General features: G+C 61.9%; 1 protein-coding gene across 3 annotated transcripts; it reads left to right on the forward strand.

The window, feature by feature from the left end:
• The first annotated feature begins 4,287 nt into the window (after positions 1-4,287).
• On the forward strand, positions 4,288-17,998 carry FAM83H (family with sequence similarity 83 member H). 3 transcript variants are annotated; one of them, XM_017646835.3, is made up of 5 exons: positions 4,288-5,540; positions 11,864-12,325; positions 13,114-13,278; positions 13,354-13,478; positions 13,674-17,998. In XM_017646835.3, exons 1-5 carry the CDS (start codon positions 4,974-4,976, stop codon positions 16,486-16,488), a joined length of 4,134 nt encoding a protein of 1,377 aa, XP_017502324.3. In that variant the 5' UTR covers positions 4,288-4,973; the 3' UTR covers positions 16,489-17,998. The 3 variants fall into 3 exon arrangements, with proteins under 3 accessions (XP_017502324.3, XP_036879079.1, XP_017502325.2); XM_037023184.2 differs by lacking the exon at positions 4,288-5,540 and adding an exon at positions 8,700-8,844; XM_017646836.3 differs by lacking the exon at positions 4,288-5,540 and adding an exon at positions 8,860-11,372.
• Positions 17,999-18,413: the final 415 nt, after the last annotated feature.

Below are 18,413 nucleotides of genomic sequence, written 5' to 3' on the forward strand. Positions count from 1 at the left end.
TTTTTTCATGTGAAACCTTCATAAGAGTGTATATCAATAATATCTTAATAAAAAAAATTTTTTTAAACCCTTGAGGAAAGCAAGACGTGGTCCCCATCATACCTCCATTACGTTCCCTCATCTGGCCTTTGCAAAAAACTAATAATGACAGAAGGTGATAGACTACAGTAGCCTAAGCAGGTGGCAGAGCTGACCAGAAGTACCAGGCTAAAGCAGACTGACACAGCTTTGTCATGTAATTTCGGATTTGGTAAATGCTTTCTTTCAATATCCTTAACAGAGGAGCACGAGCAGCTCCCCTTCACGTGGAAACCACAGCCATACACCAGATGGTCTAACCTCGACACAGGCTACTCCCTGGCTTCTCGTTACAATACGGTACACAGGGCTGTGCTGGGCAACAGTGACCCCCCAGGATGCCCATGCCCCATCCGTTCCCTGGTCTGTTACAGGGTGAAAAGGAATCAAGGTCAAAAATGGAACTGCGGCTGCTAATCAGCTGACCTTCAAATAGAAAGACTGTCTGGATTACCTGGGCGGGCCCAGTGCCATCTCAACAGCCCTTAGAAGTGCAGGAGGAAGGCAGGAAACAGCGAAGGGTGAGGGCGGAGGGGGCCGCGACCTGGGGGGAGGTCAGAGTCGCAGTCCCGCTCGCTGTGGAGGTGTAGGGACCGAGATCATCTTGACACTTTGCTGATCCAGGAAGTTCAGAGGATGTGTGATAGAACCATGCTGGCGAAGCTTTTAGGGCTCACAGGTGTGGGATGTGCCAGGGCACCCTAAGGGCAAAGATGTCACGTTGGTGTGCCTCATATGTCCTTCTTTTAAGAAAGCGACCCAGTGGTTGGCAGGCTGCTTAGGACTTTAGGGCAGCACGTGCCTATTTGGGAATACCGCCCACCCCAGTCACGGAGAGATCCAGAAGACTGACAGTTCCAGTAGAGCCCAGAGATTCTTGGCACCAGCAAATATTCAACCTGATCTGCTGCCCATTAAAGCGCCCAGGTCCTCACTCCGTGGGCTCAGGGGCCTGGGCAGACACAGCGGCGATCCCCCAGGTGACAGGAGTGACACACCCAGGAGGCACGGGGACACCCCTGGCCCAGACAGCCACGTCATAGTCTTCTCTCTTCAACCCACACCCACGGCCTCCTGTGAGAGCTGCTGCTGGTGGGAGGGCTTTGTGCACAGACAGCTCAGTCCACATGGTGGCACTAGGTCAGTGTGGCCATACTACAGCTCCTCCAGAGGGCCTGGCGCACAGAAGAGGGGCACACTCCAAGGGGCACTAGGCTGTCCACTTCCCAGGGAGCCTGAGAGCCCGAAGTCAACAGAACTGGACCAGGAAGGCCTGAGGAAACACACACCGTGGACCCTTGTGGGGGCAGGCCCGGGGGTACTGAGCAGTGGTACTCACTCCGTGTCTCACAGTGACACCCCCAGAGAGAGCCCACTGCAGAGGGGCATCAGAGACTCACAGGGGTCTCGTGACCGCCCTATGGACATCAGCCAGCCTCTTCCCTCGGCCACCTGGTGCTCATGTGAAGGCCTGTGAACACAGTGGCCATGGTGGCAGGGACGGCGGGGACACATGGGCCCCATATGAGCCCCTCTTATCAAGGCCATCTAGACCGGATGCTGTCCGAATGAATAACCTTCTTTATACTGAGTTGCCCACTCTGGCTGGTGGTTTGAACAGATCGTCAGAGACTTGGGTGGGGACAAGGTGGCTGGGGAAGATGCGCTCCAGATGGACTTCCTGGACTAGACCCAAAGTATGAAAACCGTTTACCCATGTTGGGCTGACCAGGTGTCCCCACTGCAAAGAGGGCTGTGGGTTAGCAAACGGACAGGAAGGCTTGTTCCCAGGGCTCACAAGCCATGTGGCTGTGGCAGTGGGGTAGGCCACACACATCCTCAGCTCCAGGTACCCAGCCTGAACACAGCAGTCCTACTTGACCCCCTCCATTATGAAGGGGATGCTATTTATTCTGTTTGGAATCAAGGTTCCTACTGGGCTGGCTGTTCATGCCTGACCCATGCCAGGGGCCACCATCCACATGCCCCTACACACCCTCATTTGCAGCCCGGGCACCCACCTCACCTCTGAGCTGAGAACCCCTCATAGGACAGGCAGTGCAGCAGGGCCCAGGTGACCTCACCACACGTCCCACAGACCAGCTGGCACTGGAGAAGAGGGGACTGGCCTGCTGCCATGTAAGGTTGGGGCTGCTCTGGAGAATTCAGTGAGAACCCGATTCCCTCTACAGAGACTGAAATGGCAAGTATCTGTGCCTCCACCTAACAATGACACCATGACCTTGGCTTCTCACCAGGAGTCTCAGTTTTGAGAAAGTGGCTCCAGGATGTGGGACAATTAGAAACGATCCTTGGCAGGGCTGCAGTTAGGAGTCCAGCAGTGGTGCCCCTAGTGATGGCAGGGATGCCCTAACCAGACTTGTTCTGGGGCCTGACCTTTTCTATGTCCTGTACCCCTTCTAGGCCTGAATCTCCAGCTACTGGATATCCCTCCCATAAGTTCCATTTCTGCTTAAATCGCATAGGATGTTTCTCCCGTACATAACCCAGGACTCGGATTAATGCACTGGGCACATACACCTTCTATAAAACCACTAGTCAGGACTTCACAGACCCTCTGTGGTCCACCCCACGGGATAAGGTCAGGCTTCTTATGCCGGCCCTTGGTTGGGGGCGGCCACCGACGCAGGAGCTTAAGGCCAGCACTGTGGCTGCGTCAGATCTGCCCAAGCGACTGAAGGCTGGCTGTTCTGTGAAGAACAGACGGGGAGCAAAATGGCAGGCGGGAGGCCGGCATAGAGCTGGCGGGGTCGGGGGCTAGAAGCGCAGTGTGGGGCGGGGCAGCAGAGAACCCGAAGAGCGGCCTGCGGGGTGGGGGCCTAGACACAGGGTCAGGGGGCTTTGCGTCTGGGTGCGCCGCTGAGTTGGAGGACCCCCAGGAGAGGGCCGGGCTGCAGCGGAACATGGGCTCGCGGTGCAGGAGGGAGGGCACCTAGTGACAAGACACCAACGCAGGATGCACGAGAAGGTGCAGGAGAGCCGTGGAGCGGCGCTGGTGCTGTGAACCGCCCTTCGGTCCCCGGGACGCCCGCCCCCAGGCTGGCTCCTGCTCTCGGAGCGGAGGACGCGGTGGAGGGAGGAGGGCGGCCCCCGACTACCCAGGCGAGGCGGTTGGGCGGGGAAGGGACGCCCCGGAGGCCGCGCCCCTGGGAGGCGGGTCCGCGGGCGCCCCGCTCTCGCCGGCACCGCGCGGCGCCCTGGCGGAGGCAGGGAGGGCCGGCCCTTCCTCGAGCACGCGCGCCGCGAAGGTCCAGGGCCCCGGAGCCCGCTGCCCGCCAGCCTGGCCAGGGAGGGAGGGGAACGGATGCGGGGCGCGCAGGCTCTCACCTGCTGGGGCCTCTGGGCGCTCGTGGTGCTCGGGCCCCTTCGCCTGCGGTCCGGCCTTCCTCTGCGGCGGGCGGCTCTCTCCTGGAGACCCTGGCGGGGGGCGGGATGGTCAGTGTGGTAGGGTTTGGACCCGCCCCATCCACCTCCCCGGGCGTCTGTGCGACCCCAGAAGGGCAGGTGCGTCCCGACCCTTAAGGAGCGGCCATCCGCGGGCCAGCTTTAATGAGCGGGCAGGCCGCGTCCCCCACAGCAAGGACGGACAGCCTCAGCCCCTGGGCGCCACCGGGGGGCGCCCGCAGGCAGGAAAACCCCTGCACCTGCCCGGGTCCTGAAGCCGAGGGCCCTGGTGAGCCCAGGTGTGGTGAAGCCTCTGGGAGGAGAGCCCCCCTGCCCCCACCTGGTGCCACCTCCCTCGCTGAGTCCCTTCTCCCTTTCTGTGGGTCCACCCATGCTCCGCAGATGGTGGCCGGCTGTCTGCCTCTGCTGAGGCCCCAGGGGCAAGGGCTAATGGGGAGAGGGGTGCACGGGGCAGGACTGGGCCAGGCAAACCAGTCCAGCCAGTGTGGCAGAGCTGGCTGGGAAGGGGCCCTGGGTGTGGGTGTGAGTCAGCGGCCTCAGGCTGGGGAAACGCTGGGGAGGAAGCTTCTGGAGCCTCCTCCCGACAGGAAGCCAGGGGACGCTGGCACTCAGGCGTCCACCCCCCAGGTCCTTCCCTGGGGGCCCAAAGGCTGGCCAGGTACGGTCTCTTCAGGCTTTCCTTTCTGTGGCGTGGTAGCAGCACTCCCAACTAGGGCGGCCTCTACAGCCCCTGACACTGCCTCCCAAGGCAGGCTGGACTCTTCTTCCTCTGCTGCCCCACCTGTCTTCAAATGCCACCTCCCACCGATCCCCAGCACAGCCCGCCCTGCAGGAGTACATCACACAGGGGAGTGTGTCCCAGGCAAGCTGAGCCCCTACGGGCTCCCCTGAGCGGCTGGCTGGGAGGCTGGGCTCTCCTGTGGTAGTTGCGCTGGGATTCTCTGGCCTTGTGCAGACGGCCAGTATAGCTGGGAATGCAGCTCCTAGCCTTATGTGCTGGGCTTTGAGTTTCCCGCGCCCTGGGGTGTGTCAGGGAGCCAGGGTAGGATGGGGGGGGCATGGGTGCCCGCCCGGGGCAGGATCAGACTTGTTGCTACACTGAGCCTCGGTCTGGCTGCTGAGAGTCACCTCCTCCAGTTTCTTTCCTTCTCCCTCCCAGTCTGGCCAGTGAGGCCTGTGGCCTGTAAAGTCCTGCGCCCTGTGTCAGCATGTTAGTCAACCTTCGTGCCTGGGTGAGCCACCGCACCGCCGAGTCCCTATAAAGTCCCTGGCGTGGCCCGGCCCAACAAGTGGGGCCCGTGAGGCCCATAAGCAGAGCCAGGTTTCCAGCCAAAGGGCAGGGCAGCAGCACAGGGCCCACTGCGGCCTCCCAGGGAGGACCCCCTCTGAGCCCTGATCGAGGCCAGCAGCCAATGAGCCACGTCCCCCAGGGAGCAGACACCTGGTGAAAGAGGTGCCGGATCGGGGCCATGTCTGGGAAACGAAGTCGAGCTCGAAAACCCCGAGCCAGGAGGGCGGGCAGGGCGGGCAGGGCGCAGCAGCCCATGGGGCAGCAGGGCCCCGAGGCTGAGCCCCCGCCCCCCGCCTCAGAGGGCCCAAAGGATGAGGCGGGGGTGGCCCCTTCAGGGCACGTGACCAGCAGCAAGCTGGATCCCCAGGGACACCCCAGGGTGGCCAGGCCAGAGCAACCGCAGGCAGCCCAGAGGCCAATGCAGGCTGCTGCCCTGGGGTCCGAGGTGGTGCTGGTCCCTGCTGCAGACATGGAAGGCTCCGGGGCAGGGGGCCTCACACCGGACCTGGGCCCTGTGCTGCTGAGGCTCCATGAGGTCCAGCTGTGCCTGGCCCAGGAGCAGCTACTGCTGGAGGACCGGCGAAGGCAGGTCCAGCTGGAGGAGCAGCTGTGGCGGGAGGAGCAGCTGTGGCTGCAGCAGCTGCAGGAGGAGCAGGCCTGGGTGTGCGTGGAGGGGCTTGAACTGGCCATGGCCCTGGAGCAACTCCGGAGTGAAGGCCTTGAGACACTGCAGACCCAAGGCCAGGTAAGGCCTAGCGGGGGACATGGACGGGGGAGGCTCTGGACAATGTTTCTGGGTATGGTAACCATTCAAGCAACCTACAGCTCCCGCGGACGGCCAGGAGGGTGGGAGCCTACTGGACTGTGCTGCAGCCAGGTGGCTGAGGGACACCTGAGGGGGCCCATTTTCACATTTGCAAAATGAGGCTGGCACCCAACACATGGTGCTACAGAAGACTGCGCACCAGCAAGCCCTCTCAGGCTGGCCCAACGCTTGGGTGCCTGGGGAAGGTGCTTGTTAGGGAAACTGAGGCAGAGATGTTCCTGTAGAAGACCCAGGTATCCTGGCAGGTGGACCTGGGTAGGGAGCTGTAGGAGCTGTCCAGGGCAGCGTTTGGGGCCTACAGGATGAGGGCCTAGGTGAACAGCCAGCAGGCACCAGAACTGAGGAACATGGCCCTCCCAACACAGCTTCCTGGCCAGCTTCCTGGTCCACCTGCCTGCCTCCTGTTTATTGCAGTGCATGTTCCCAGAGCTTGAGATCACGGAAGCAGCAAGTGGTGCCTGAGCCCATCATCTTCATTCCAGAAGGGCTGCCGCCTCAGACGCGGCTGGGGCTATTTTGGGAAACCAGGGTCTAACCCCAGCTTGGCATGGAGGAGCAGTCATCACCATCCCACCAGGTCCTGTCATCTGGGAGCCCTCTGGGGTCCAGGGGCTTGGGCAGGCCCACTCCAAGCAGAAGCGCTGCATCTGGGGAACAGGGTGGGTGCTCTCTTAGGAAACAGAGACCCCTGTGCTGGCCTAGTGCTGGAGCGACCCAGAGCCTCAGCCTGGAAGGTAATGGCAGCTTAGCAGAGGACTCATGAGAGCTGTGACAGAGAAGAAATGGGACTCAGAAAAAGGGAGTGACACAGGTGGGGGTAGGCATGGGAGGAGGTGCCCATCTTGACCCACAGCAGGACTGAGCCTAGGGCAAGCTGTCCCTTTCAGCCTGAATTGGCAAGAAGGTGGCCTGAGAGAGCCGCAGGCAAGGAAAGCATGATGGTCCGGGGGGAAGAGGCCAGGCACGTAGCCTGAGGATCCCAACATGGGTTCAAGTCCTGCTGTTTCAGGACCACATCCAGCCCATGAGGACCTGCTTTCCATCTCCATGAGCTCTGAAGCTGTGCTTCTCTGAGGACTGCCCCTGGGCCCCCAACCCAGCCCCTGGGTACAAGACTCAGGGCCAGGGACTGCACTGGACATCTGAATTCTGAATTTTCAGTTGGCCACACCCAAGCCCAATGCAGAGATGCCCTGAAGGCCACTTTCAGAGGCGTCTTCGGAGAGGCAATGACCCTGAGGGCCTGCATGGAGGGTCTCACAAGTCAGTGTTTAAACAGGGTGCCTCGGAGTCTTCAGAGTGCTCACCAGCTGCCCGTGGTCTGGCTCCGGGGAGGGACTGCCGCTTTCCTGAGGCAGCTTTGGGTGCCCCTTTCTTACCGCTCATTTTCCTGGGGGTGGGTAGGAAAGGTCAGGTAGGGTGTGCTCAGAGTGGCAGATCAACAGAGAACAGCACGGCACACTACCTTGGGCCTGTGTGGACTGTCAGCAGATGCCAAATTGGGGAACACAGGATCACAAGCCCCCCAACACAGTTTCCCTCCTGGCTGCCCCTGGTTATTGGCTTATGTGTACCCTGCAGCTTGGGTGGGAATGCTTGGCAAGAACATCTGGCTCAGCTGTCCCCCTAGCCCCCACTCACCTGTCCCCTCCAGCCCCAGCTCACCCATCCTCTAGCCCCAGGATGGCAGAAAGAAGGTCTGGCACTGTCAAAGGAGGGAGAGGGCTTGGGGTGGATGTTGGCAGGGCAGGGTGGTGGGGGTTGGACAAATGGTGCAACCTGGGGCAGGTCTAAGTAGGGCAAGGGGTCTAAGTGGGGCAAGGGCTCTAAGGGTCTGATGAGAAACTGGTGTTCTGAGCAGGGGTCTGAAATTTTGGGGGGGACATTGAGGGGGACTTAGGGGCCGCTGAAGTCTTCCATGTGATGGTCGGTATGCGTGGAGGGAGCATGTCAGTGTGCATGGTCAATGTGCAGGGCCCCACCTGTGCGGGGACCTAACATGCAGGACCCTGGTTGTGTGAGGGACTCCCAGAGTTCCCGTGGGATCCTATATGTGTGCAGGGCTCTGTGGAGAAGGATCTCTGTACTGCACATGGCAAATCAGTATGTGTAGTCCTCGTTCACATCCTCTATCAGAATGTGGGGGTCCTCTATTTGTGTATGGGATTGGTGCCTGAGGATTCCTCCTGTGCATGTGGGGTCTCCTGTGTGTGTGGACATTGGTGTGTCTGGGTGATTAGCATGCATGGGACGTGGTGTGCATGTGGGGTTCTGCATGTGTGCAGGGGGGTCCCTGTGTTCCTGTGGTGTCCCATGTTCATAGGGGGAAGGGTTGGTATGTGCGGGGTCCCCTATACATGTGGACATTGGTGTGGGGGAAGTCAGTGTGCAAGGCGGGGGATCCGTATGTGCCTGCAGAGTTCCCTGTGTGGGAATGGCTGTGGATGTGCCTGTGGGGTCCTATGTACATGGCAGGAAGATTCTGTGGGAGATTGAGGTCTGGGAGGACTGGTGTGAGTGTGGGAAGGTCCCCTGTATGTGTGGCTGCACTATATGTGTGCCCATAGGGTCCCTGTGTGCCTGTGGGGTCTCAGGTATTCTTGGGCATTGGTGTGTGCAGGGAGGGTCCTATGTGCTAGCGTGGGGGCACGGGAGGTCGGGGTGGGGGTCCCCGGGTCCGGTGGGGGGTTCCCTGTGCTCGCCTGTCCCCAGGCCTGGGCCGAACCGCGCCTCACCTGCCTCACCTGCCTCCCCCAACTCTCCGGCGAGGCCCGAAGCCCCGCCCCCCGCGTAGGACGGGCCCGTTTCTTAGCTACTGAGCCGGAACTTCCGAGCACCTCGACTTCCGGGGCGAGGGTCAGGGGTCAGGCATAGGGACGTCGAGCCTTGGGCGACCCGATGGGCGCTGGGGGCGCGGGCTCTGGACGGCGGGCCCTGGCAGCCTCGCGGGCTGCGGGCCAGGGTCCCGGGCGCGCGGGCGGCGGGGCCGGGGGCGGCGGCGGAGGAATGCGGGCGCGCCGCGGGTGGGGCCGCCCCGCCCCCAGGTGCTGCCCGGGCAGGCCGGCGCGGGAGCGGCGGGCGGGGCGGGGGCGGGCGCGTGAATCAGGCCGCGCGGCGGGCGGGCCGCGGCAGGGAGTGGCTGCCGGACCGACCGTACGGCGAGGCCGCTGGGCGGCGGTCGGCTCCTGGTGCCTTTGTCCCGAGACCCCGCGCACCTGGCCAGGTAGGGGTCCCCTCCCCCGGCTCAAGCGGGGCGGGGTCGGCGCGCGCCACCGGCGCGGCCTCGCCTGGGCTGCCCGCCCGCACCTGGGAAGCGGCCGCGCCACCCAGGACGAGCGGTGGGAGTGCGGGAGTCGGGGGGCGCCGCGGCCGCGTGTGCAGGTGTGGACGCTTGCGCCCTCGCACAACGCCGGCCCAGGAAGAGCCGAGTGAGAAGTGGCCCGGGCATGGGTCGAGCCTGTCCGGGCCATCCTGACTCACCCCCGCACTCGCGGCCTAGCCAGAATCCGGGGAGGTGCAGGGCCTGGACCCACCCCTGGGGGCGCCCTGCTAGGTCGCCTTGAACTCGGGGGGACGAGGTGGCCAGGGCGAGGTCAGGTGTCCTTCGTGGGGTGCAGGCAAAGCAAAAGGCCTGTTGTCCGGTGCCTAAGTCCCTAGGCTGGGATGGATGGACAGGACGCCCTGCCTAGGCTGCTGCTTACTCCCTGGGGTGCACCCACAAAACTACAGCTCACCGACTTCTAGCGCGTGAGCCCCATCCGAACCGATACTCCGACCTCTACACCTCTTAATGACCGGGTGGCCTTCCTGTGGCGAACCTCCTGCCCCAACTCGACCGGTCTGTACTTGGCGCAGGGTCTCCCCGCCTTGTGTATTTGCCGCAGATCCTTCCCTCAGAATCCCCCTGCCGGCACTTAGAAACTAAACCTGCTGCCCAGGTGGGAAAGATCCGCGATCAGGAAGTCCCTGGCTGGGGAGCATGGAGGCTTTGACTGGCTGGCCAGAGGTCAGAGGTCAGCGGCAGAGAAGCGGATTCCTGTTGAGTCATTGGCCTGGGTGGGAAAAGCCCCTCCCTCAAGGCTGGCGTTGGCTAGGCCAGGTGGGGTTCCTGGGTACTGGGGAGTGGGCATCACCTGGTTCTGACCCACCGGTGGAAAGAGGTCAAGGAATAAGGTCATCGAGTTCACGGGCATCTGTGAAGCCAAGCTAGGCCCCCTGCCGTGGTCACTCAGGACCAGTGCCCCTTCCTGACCAGTCCCTGTCTGAGAAGCCTCCTTACTCTCCATGGGATTCCCTCACTCCACATTGGAACGGGACAGTATTCCTCTAGTGTGTCCCCCTAGCTTAGGAAGTGCTCCCCTCAAATGCAGTCAGCAGGAGAGTGCCCTCAAACCCTGCATGGTCAGGACATCCTGCACAGCCGTAGCCCCACTACTGTGGGTAGATGCTGTGTGACACCCCACATCACACTGGGCAGACCCAGGTCCAGTCTGACAGACTTGCACCTTATACCCCCATGTGCAGCTTCAGCCTGGACCTGGTGCAGCAGGGAGTGTGCAGCCACCCCGTATGTACCCATGTGTGGTAGAGGACAGTGCCCCATGAAGGGATTTCAGAACAGCTTTTTTTCAGGCAGTGGCACCGCCTCTGTTGGACGTGGACTGCATGCCACACGGGAGTGTCCTCCATCTCCATGTCACATTCAGTTAGCCTGTCTCTCCCAGAAAAGACTGGAGAGATTTCCCATATCATACACAACAGTCTTGACCCCCAACATTCTCAGGCAACTGTCGTCAGCCAGCCCGGGACCTCATGAAGTCAGCATTGCCCAACTGCACCTTGGGGAGCAGGGGTCTTATCTGGTACAACACTTATCCCAGCCAGGACTACATCTGGGAACCTGTGAGCTGAGACAGGATCAGAACCCCACCTCATCCCAGCCTGAGGAGCAGCAGGGGTGGGGTGAGCAATGCCTGGGCTCTCCTTGCAGGGTAGGAGGAAAACATGTATCCAGTTAGTACAGGGGTCACAGGTAGCTGGGCTCTGGGATTTCAGTAGCGCCCCCCCATCCCCGTGGCAGGGGTCACAGGTAGCTGGGCTCTGGGATTTCAGTAGCGCCCCCCCCATCCCCGTGGCTTGGGGCCAATGAGGACTTTCCCTCTACGGAGGCCCTTCTCAGGCAGGTGGGCTGGAGCAGACCACCCAGGAGGAGGATGTCGGTGGGAAGTTGGGGTGAGGGGGAGAGGTGTGCTTGGAGCCCAGGGTGAGCTCTGACTTTGTCCAGAGTGCAGAGGGGAGCAGGCTGATGACCAGAAACTTGGAAAGACCCCAGTGGGCTGGGAACCTCGTGAGACAGGATTGTAAGTTCACAGAGTTCTGAGGAAGCTGCAGCCTGGATCTTCAAGGGTGTGACGTACAGCCTGCAGGGAGGGGCCACACCCGAGGTTATGGCCCAGAGGTATCTAGAATGGCTCAGTAGCCCGAGAGAGGTCTAGGGTGGGCCAAAGGGAAGGGGACATTGCTGACAGGAATAAAGGACAGAGGTCAGGGTTCAGAGGACTGTGAGGTCAGTGAATGGGTTGTGGGGCTCAGTGTGTGAGACCCCAGAGAATAGTTGCAGGTGTGACCAGGGGCTGTGGGTGGGTTCAGCGCCACATCCTCTGACAGCAGTGACAAGTTCTGTGTACCAAGCTCACCTTGGGCCTATCATAGCATGCAGGTCAACCCTTACAGCTGCAGTTTACAGTGGAGGTAAGGAGCTGGAGATGCACGGTGGGCTGCCCAACTCATCCAGCACATTGTGTCAGGGGCTCACAAGAGGGCATTCATGTCATAAGATTAGAAGAAAAAAATCAGAAGAAAAAAAAATAAAGAATCCAGCCTGGGCTGTATTTTCTTTATACAGACAGTCACAAAATATCAGTGTTCTTTTTATGCATGAGGGGGCTTACAAGGTACCCCTGAGTGGGGTAGTGTGGAGCAGAAGCCCCCACTTGGAAGCCAGGGTGCAAGGTGCTCCCTGGGGGTCCAGCCACAGCAATAGGAGGTGTGGCTAGCATGCCAGTGTACTCTGATGAAGTCCCCCACCTTGGGGGTCTGCATCCTAGGGTCTGGATGCTATGGCAAGCCTGCAGCCATGGGCTAAACTCCACAGCCCTTTTACAATGTGTGTCCATATATAGTGGGGGTCTCATGGACCCAGGGTCCCTCCAGGGTAATGTGTCTCCTTACCCCTCTCCCAGGCTCCTGGCCCCAAAATGGCCCGTCGCTCTCAGAGCTCATCACAGGGGGACAACCCCCTGGCACCTGGGTACCTGCCACCTCACTATAAAGAGTACTACCGCCTGGCGGTGGATGCACTGGCTGAGGGGGGGCCAGAGGCCTACAGCCGCTTCCTGGTATCCGAGGGGGCACCTGCCTTCCTGTGCCCTGAGGAGCTGGAGCATGTGAGCCACCACCTGCGACCCCCACAGCATGTTGCCCAAGAACCCCCCGAAGGCAGCCCTCCCACTGCAGACATGGATGGCTCCTCAGGCACCTACTGGCCTGTGAACTCAGACCAGGCAGTGCCTGAGCTGGACCTGGGCTGGCCCTTGACCTTCGGCTTCCAGGGCACTGAGGTCACCACACTGGTGCAGCCACCACCACCTGACAGCCCCAGCATCAAGGAGGAGGCTCGAAGGATGATCCGCTCTGCTCAACAGGTGGGTTGCCACAGACCAGGGCGGTGGTGAGCAGGGGCAGCTGAGTTAGGCCTGGAAGTCTGAGATGCTCTGTAACAGTGAAGGAGAACCTGAGCTCACCCAGCCTTCAAGCAGGAGTGAGGGCTCCCTGGCACACTTCTTCCAGGGTGCAAAGGGCTTGGCTATGGCAGGCTGCACACCTTGGCTTGCCCATGGTCATGGCCAGTGCCCAGAAACTCGGGGTTCCCTCCTGGCCTGGATTGTACAAATTCTTTCTAGTCTGACTTGACTTAGCTGAGGGCTTCTTACCCACCTCACCAAGCAGTTGGCAAAGAACAAAGGGAGTCTGTTAAACCATGAGACTGAGGCATCAGGTCCGGATGGGAAAGACCCCTACTTCTGTCCCCCACCCCTTCCAGGGTAGAACTGGAGCCTGGGCGCAGCCCCATTACCTGCCCCAGGGTCTGGGGTAGTTAGCCATCTGTAGGGCAGGGGGGATTGCTGGGGATTCACTTGCCGCCCCATCCTACCTGGGGCTCTGCCCAGAGGGAAGCACCCACTCCCAGCTAAAGGACTGTTGTCCTATAGGATGTAGGCCCTGTGCCTACCTAGAGCCCCATCCTGGGCCACCCACTGTGGCAGCAACCCTATCTCCCCAGTAGTGGGCCCCACTTCCCCTGGGATGGGTAAGTGGCTGTTTGTAGTGTTTGTGGGTGACCCAGAGGCCCCTCAGGGCTGTGGAGGTATGGCTGGAGAATGGTGCAGACAGCAGAGGGGTCTGTCCACCATCCCTGATGCAACCCCTGCAGGTGGTGGCTGTGGTGATGGACATGTTCACGGATGTAGACCTGCTCAGTGAAGTGCTGGAGGCTGCTGCGCGTCGCGTCCCAGTCTATATCCTCCTGGATGAGATGAACGCGCAGCATTTCCTAGACATGGCCGACAAGTGCCGTGTCAACCTGCACCATGTGGATGTGAGTGACCGGGAGAGGGGGGTGTAGGGAAGGGGGAAGACCTTTCCGCAGAGACCTAACGCCTCTACCTCCCAGTTCCTGCGCGTGCGCACTGTGGCAGGCCCCACCTACTACTGCCGCACTGGGAAGTCCTTCAAGGGACACGTGAAAGAGAAGTTCCTGCTGGTGGACTGTGCCGTGGTGATGAGTGGGAGCTACAGGTGCGCCCTGCCCCACATCCCCAACACCACCCACCCTAGGGCCACCACTCTGGAGGCCCTTGCCCTTAGACCTCCGACACAGCCCTGCCGGGCTTCTGGCAGATGATACACGTCCCTCTGACCCCGTCTCTGCCCCTCCCCCTGATCACACCGCTTCCACTGACTCTGACCCCACTCCCCCCACCCCACCCCCAGCTTCATGTGGTCCTTCGAGAAAATCCACCGCAGCCTGGCGCACGTGTTCCAGGGGGAGCTGGTCTCCAGCTTCGATGAAGAGTTCCGCATCCTCTTTGCACAGTCTGAGCCATTGGTGCCCTCGGCGGGAGCGCTGGCCCACATGGACGCCTACGCCCTGGCTCCGTACACCGGCACCGGGCACCACATGGGCGGCCAGGTGACCGGGGTGCCAACCCCTTTTTCCTTCCCCAAACGAGCGCACCTCCTATTCCCACCACCGCGAGAAGAGGGCCTGGGCTTCCCTTCCTTCCTTGACCCCGACCGCCATTTCCTGTCTACCTTACGCCGGGAGGATCCCCTGCGGATGCCAGGGGGTGCCCTGGAGCCGGCGGGGCTGCGGCAGTTGTCGCGGCGGCTGGACGCCGAGGCCGGCCCAAGTGGGGAGCTCGCGGGCACGCGGGGCTTCTTCCAGGCGCGGCATCTGGAGATGGACTCCTTCAAGCGGCATAGCTACGCGGCGGCTGATGGCGTGGGCGCCATGGAGAATTTCGCGGCTGCGCGGCAGGTGTCCCGGCAGACGTTTCTCAGCCACGGTGACGACTTGCGCTTCCAAACCAGCCACTTCCACCGCGACCAGCTCTACCAGCAGCATTACCAGTGGGACCCGCAGCTCGCGCCGGCACGCCCGCAGGGTCTGTTCGAGAAGCTGCGCGCCAGCCGCCCGGGCTTTGCGGAACCCGACGACTTTGGGATGGGTGCTGGGCCACGGTTCCCTGAACTCGGCGCAGACGGACACCAGAGGCTGGAATACGTGCCGTCCACTGCATCGCGTGAAGTGCGCCATGGCTCGGACCCCGCCTTCGGTCCTGGACCCCGCGGACTGGAACCCAGCGGGGCTCCACGCCCCAACCTGGGCCAGCGTTTCCCTTGCCAGGCGGCGGCGCGACAGGGCCCAGAGACCGCGCCCGAGGCGGAGCCAGAGCGGAGGGGCGGCCCCGAGGGGCGGGCTGGGTTGCGGCATTGGCGTCTGGCTTCCTACTTGAGTGGCTGCCATGGCGAGGACGCGGGGGATGAGGGTCTACCCGCGCCTATGGAGGCCGAGGCCTACGAAGACGACGTACTGGTTGCCGGGGGCCGCGTGGCCCCAGGGGATCTACTTCCCTCGGCTTTCCGCCTGCCTGCGCCCTCCCCGGCCAAGGGCCCAGCGCCTGGCACTGGCGGCGGTGGCGGGGAGGGCCTCGAGCGCCAAAGCGCGGAGGAGGCTGGCCTGGCCAAGCAGGACTCTTTCCGCTCGCGCCTGAACCCGCTGATCCAGCGCAGCTCACGGCTGCGCTCCTCGCTTATCTTCAGCGCTTCGCAGGCTGAGGGCGGGGGCGGGGCCACAGCGGCAGCCACCGAGAAGGTGCAACTGGTGCACAGGGAGCAGGCAGTCAATGAAACCCTGGGCCCCAGCGGCGAGACCACGCGCTCCGCCACCTCCGCCAAGGTGGCCGAGCTCCTGGAAAAGTACAAAGGCCCGGCGCGTGATCCTGGTGGCGCGGGAGGCGCAGTCACTGTCTCTAGCCAGAGCAAGGCTGTCGTGTCCCAGGCGTGGCGGGAGGAGGTGGTGGCGCCAGGCGACGGGGGGAGCGACCGCCGGAGCCTAGAGAGCTGCCTGCTGGACTTGCGAGACTCCTTCGCACAGCGGCTGCACCAGGAGGCTGAGCGGCAGCCGGGAGCCGCCTCCCTCACCGCCACTCAGCTGCTCGACACCCTGGGCCGCGGTGGCGCCGACAGGCTGCCCTCCCGCTTCCAGTTGCCCCAGGGCCGCACCTCCTCCCCGCAAGGGCGAGACAGCCTCCCACAGGAAGGTCTCGGGCTGCACCCAGCGCCCCTCCCCGAGCCAAAAGGGAGCCCCACGCCTGGGTTTCCCACTCGCAGAGGCAGCCCAACCGCCGGATTCACTGAGCAGAAGGGGAGCCCCACCTCAGCCTATCCAGACCCCAAGGGAAGCCCCACTGGGGCCTATCCCGAGCGCAGGGGCAGCCCGGTGCCTCCCGTGCCCGAGCGCAGGGGCAGCCCGGTGCCCCCCGTGCCCGAGCGCAGGGGCAGCCTCACCCTTACCTTCTCCGGGGAGTCTCCAAAGACTGGGTCCGCGGAGGAAGCGGTTGGCGGCCCCATGGAGGTCCTGCGCAAGGGCTCCCTGCGCCTTCGGCAGCTTCTGAGCCCCAAGGGTGAGCGGCGCCCAGAGGATGAGGGTGGCTTTCCAGCGCCGCAGGAAAATGGGCAGCCCGAGAGTCCCCGTCGGCCATCGTTGGGTCGGGGTGACAGCTCGGAGGCTGTCATTGGAGAGGAGCGGGTCCCGCGGCCGCGCATAGCCTCAGCGACAGCCAATGCCTTGTACAGTAGCAATCTGCGGGATGACACGAAAGCTATTCTGGAGCAGATCAGCGCCCATGGCCAGAAGCACCGTGGAGTCCCCGCCCCAGCCCCTGCCCCTGTCCCGGTCCACAGCAGCCCTGAGCTAAGCCACCCACCAGCTGCCGGCGGCCTAGCCCCTGACATGTCCGACAAGGACAAATGTTCAGCTATCTTTCGCTCGGACAGCCTGGGGACACAAGGTCGGCTGAGCCGCACGCTGCCAGCAAGCATGGAGGAGCGCGACCGGTTGCTGCGCCGCATGGAGAGCATGCGCAAGGAGAAGCGGGTCTACAGCCGCTTTGAGGTCTTCTGCAAAAAGGAGGAGGCCGGCGGCCTCGGGGCAGGGGAGGGCCCAGCAGAGGAGGACACCAGGGACAGCAAGATGGGCAAATTCATGCCCAAGATCCTTGGTACTTTCAAAAGCAAAAAGTGAATCTCCTAGCCCACCAGGCCAGGGCCACAGGGCCACCATCAGGCAGAGCCCCTGGTCCTCACACTAAAGCAGTTTGGAACCTGGCTGAGCACGGCCAGAGCTCAGCTTCACTGGGGCTCACCCGCTGGATGCTCTGCCTTTCACTCATCCTCTGCTCTTGGGGTTCCAGCCCCAGCTCTCCCCGTGCCTTACTCGCCCAGCTCCAGCCTCTGGGGCCTCAGCCTCCCCTTTGCCCATCTGCCTCCACCAAGTCTGGGCTTCAGGCCCCCTTTGGGCCTGCAATCGCCTCAGCCCCCATTTTCCGGGGCCCCCCTCTGTGCCTCAGCCCCCCATCTTCCGGGGCTTCTGTCTCAGGGCCTCTTTGTCTCAGGGTTCCCTCTGCTCAGGCTTCCTGGCTATTTTGCTTTTTGCTCTGCTGCCCCTTTGCCGTCTCCCGTCAGCCCTGCCCTCTTTCTGGGCCTTCCTTCTCCTCACCCGTTGTCTCTGTCTCCGGTGGTTGTGATCCCACTTCCTCCCCTACTTGGATTCCTCCTTGCAGCCACCTTGGCACCCTTCTCGGTGGCCCATCCCTTGGCGGCAGGGTGGTGGGCTGGTTGCAGACAGCTTGTGAGGGAGAAGTGGGGCGGGACCAGAGGGTGTGCCACGCACAGGAAGCGGACCTAGCCACGCCCCCAGGAAAGCTCTGACCAGTGAGAGCAGCAGGTTTGCAGCGCAGTGGAGCCAGGTCTGAATGGATGGTGCTCTGGAGGGGTCCACCCTGACACACATGTCCACAAGCGCCATCCTCAGCCACTCCGGAAGGGGGCTGGATGTGGAGGGCTTATGCTTGAACAGGTGAGGGCCAAGGCACCTCAGCCCCAGCCTGCTGCTTTGAGGGGTGCTGGCGCCCTGGGGTGGGAACTGTCCTTGCACTACAGATCGAGCAGACCTCAGCTGCACCCTGTGCAGGACCCTTACCTCTGTCACCAGCCTACACAATCTGTCCACAGTTCCCTGCTTACCTTTTTTTGTCTTTTTCACCTCCAGAGAGTAATCTTGATCTGGCAAGTCCCCCACTGCAGGTGCTATCGTGAAATTAGTGTTTGCTATTTCTTTTCAAGTTTTTTTTTTTAAGTATAAAGAATCCAGGTGCCCAGATTGGGGAGGGATTTAAGAAATAAGGCTACTGAGCAAAAGCAGCAGTCCTGACTGCATAGCTGGAGAAGGGAGGGCGGTGGGGCTGGGGACACTTTTGCTCCTGGACAGCTCACAGGCTGGTTACCAAATCCACCTCCCAGGTAAGGGTGACAGCAGGGCTTTTGTTCAGGTGGAAAGAGTCACTGGGGAGCATATCTTGGCCTGGTTATGCTTGCCAGCAAGTTTGTCTCCCTGCAGCCCAATGTGACACCATTGCTGTGGGGAGCCCTCCAAGCCACCTGTCTGGATCCTCCACATTGTGCTGAATAAGACATCTCCTCAAATGTGACTCGGCGCACTTCAGCGTTAACAATAAAACACAATGTGCAAGATATTCCACCACGTTCCCACAGTATATATAATCACCTCTACTGCAGCCTTTAGCCTTGTGAACCCTCCAGATTTCCCTCTGGCTGCCACCACCCATCCCTGTGGGGAGACTAGAAACCCAGCCTGTACTGCTAACACCTCTACCTGAATCTCCTCGCCCAGCACAGACTCGTCCCACATCTCTGCCGCTTCCAGGGACAGTCCCCCTCACAAATAACTACTGCCATCTGCTCCCACACCTTGCCCAGCCCAGCTATCAGTGCAAGCACATACTGGTGCTCCCGTGGTGGCCCCTGGCCACCAAGCCCAGCCTAACCTCACAGCTCCCACCAACCTGAGTCCTCCCCTGGGTGCCAGGTGGCCACTTGCCCAGTTGTCTGGGCCACCAATGCCTTTCCCAGCTGCAAAGTCTGCACACA

The sequence above is a fragment of the Manis javanica genome, chromosome 2 (assembly GCF_040802235.1).
Source record: "Manis javanica isolate MJ-LG chromosome 2, MJ_LKY, whole genome shotgun sequence".
NCBI classification, from domain to species: domain Eukaryota; kingdom Metazoa; phylum Chordata; class Mammalia; order Pholidota; family Manidae; genus Manis; species Manis javanica.

What these genes read in the sequence shown, in the direction of transcription:
- FAM83H (XM_017646835.3), top strand. Translation starts at nt 4,974, where the DNA reads ATGTCTGGGAAACGAAGTCGAGCTCGAAAACCCCGAGCCAGGAGGGCG. An exon ending in TGATCCGCTCTGCTCAACAG is followed by an intron (nt 12,326 to 13,113) that starts GTGGGTTGCCAC and finishes CAACCCCTGCAG; the next exon opens with GTGGTGGCTGTGGTGATGGA. An exon ending in GTGATGAGTGGGAGCTACAG is followed by an intron (nt 13,479 to 13,673) that starts GTGCGCCCTGCC and finishes CCCCACCCCCAG; the next exon opens with CTTCATGTGGTCCTTCGAGA.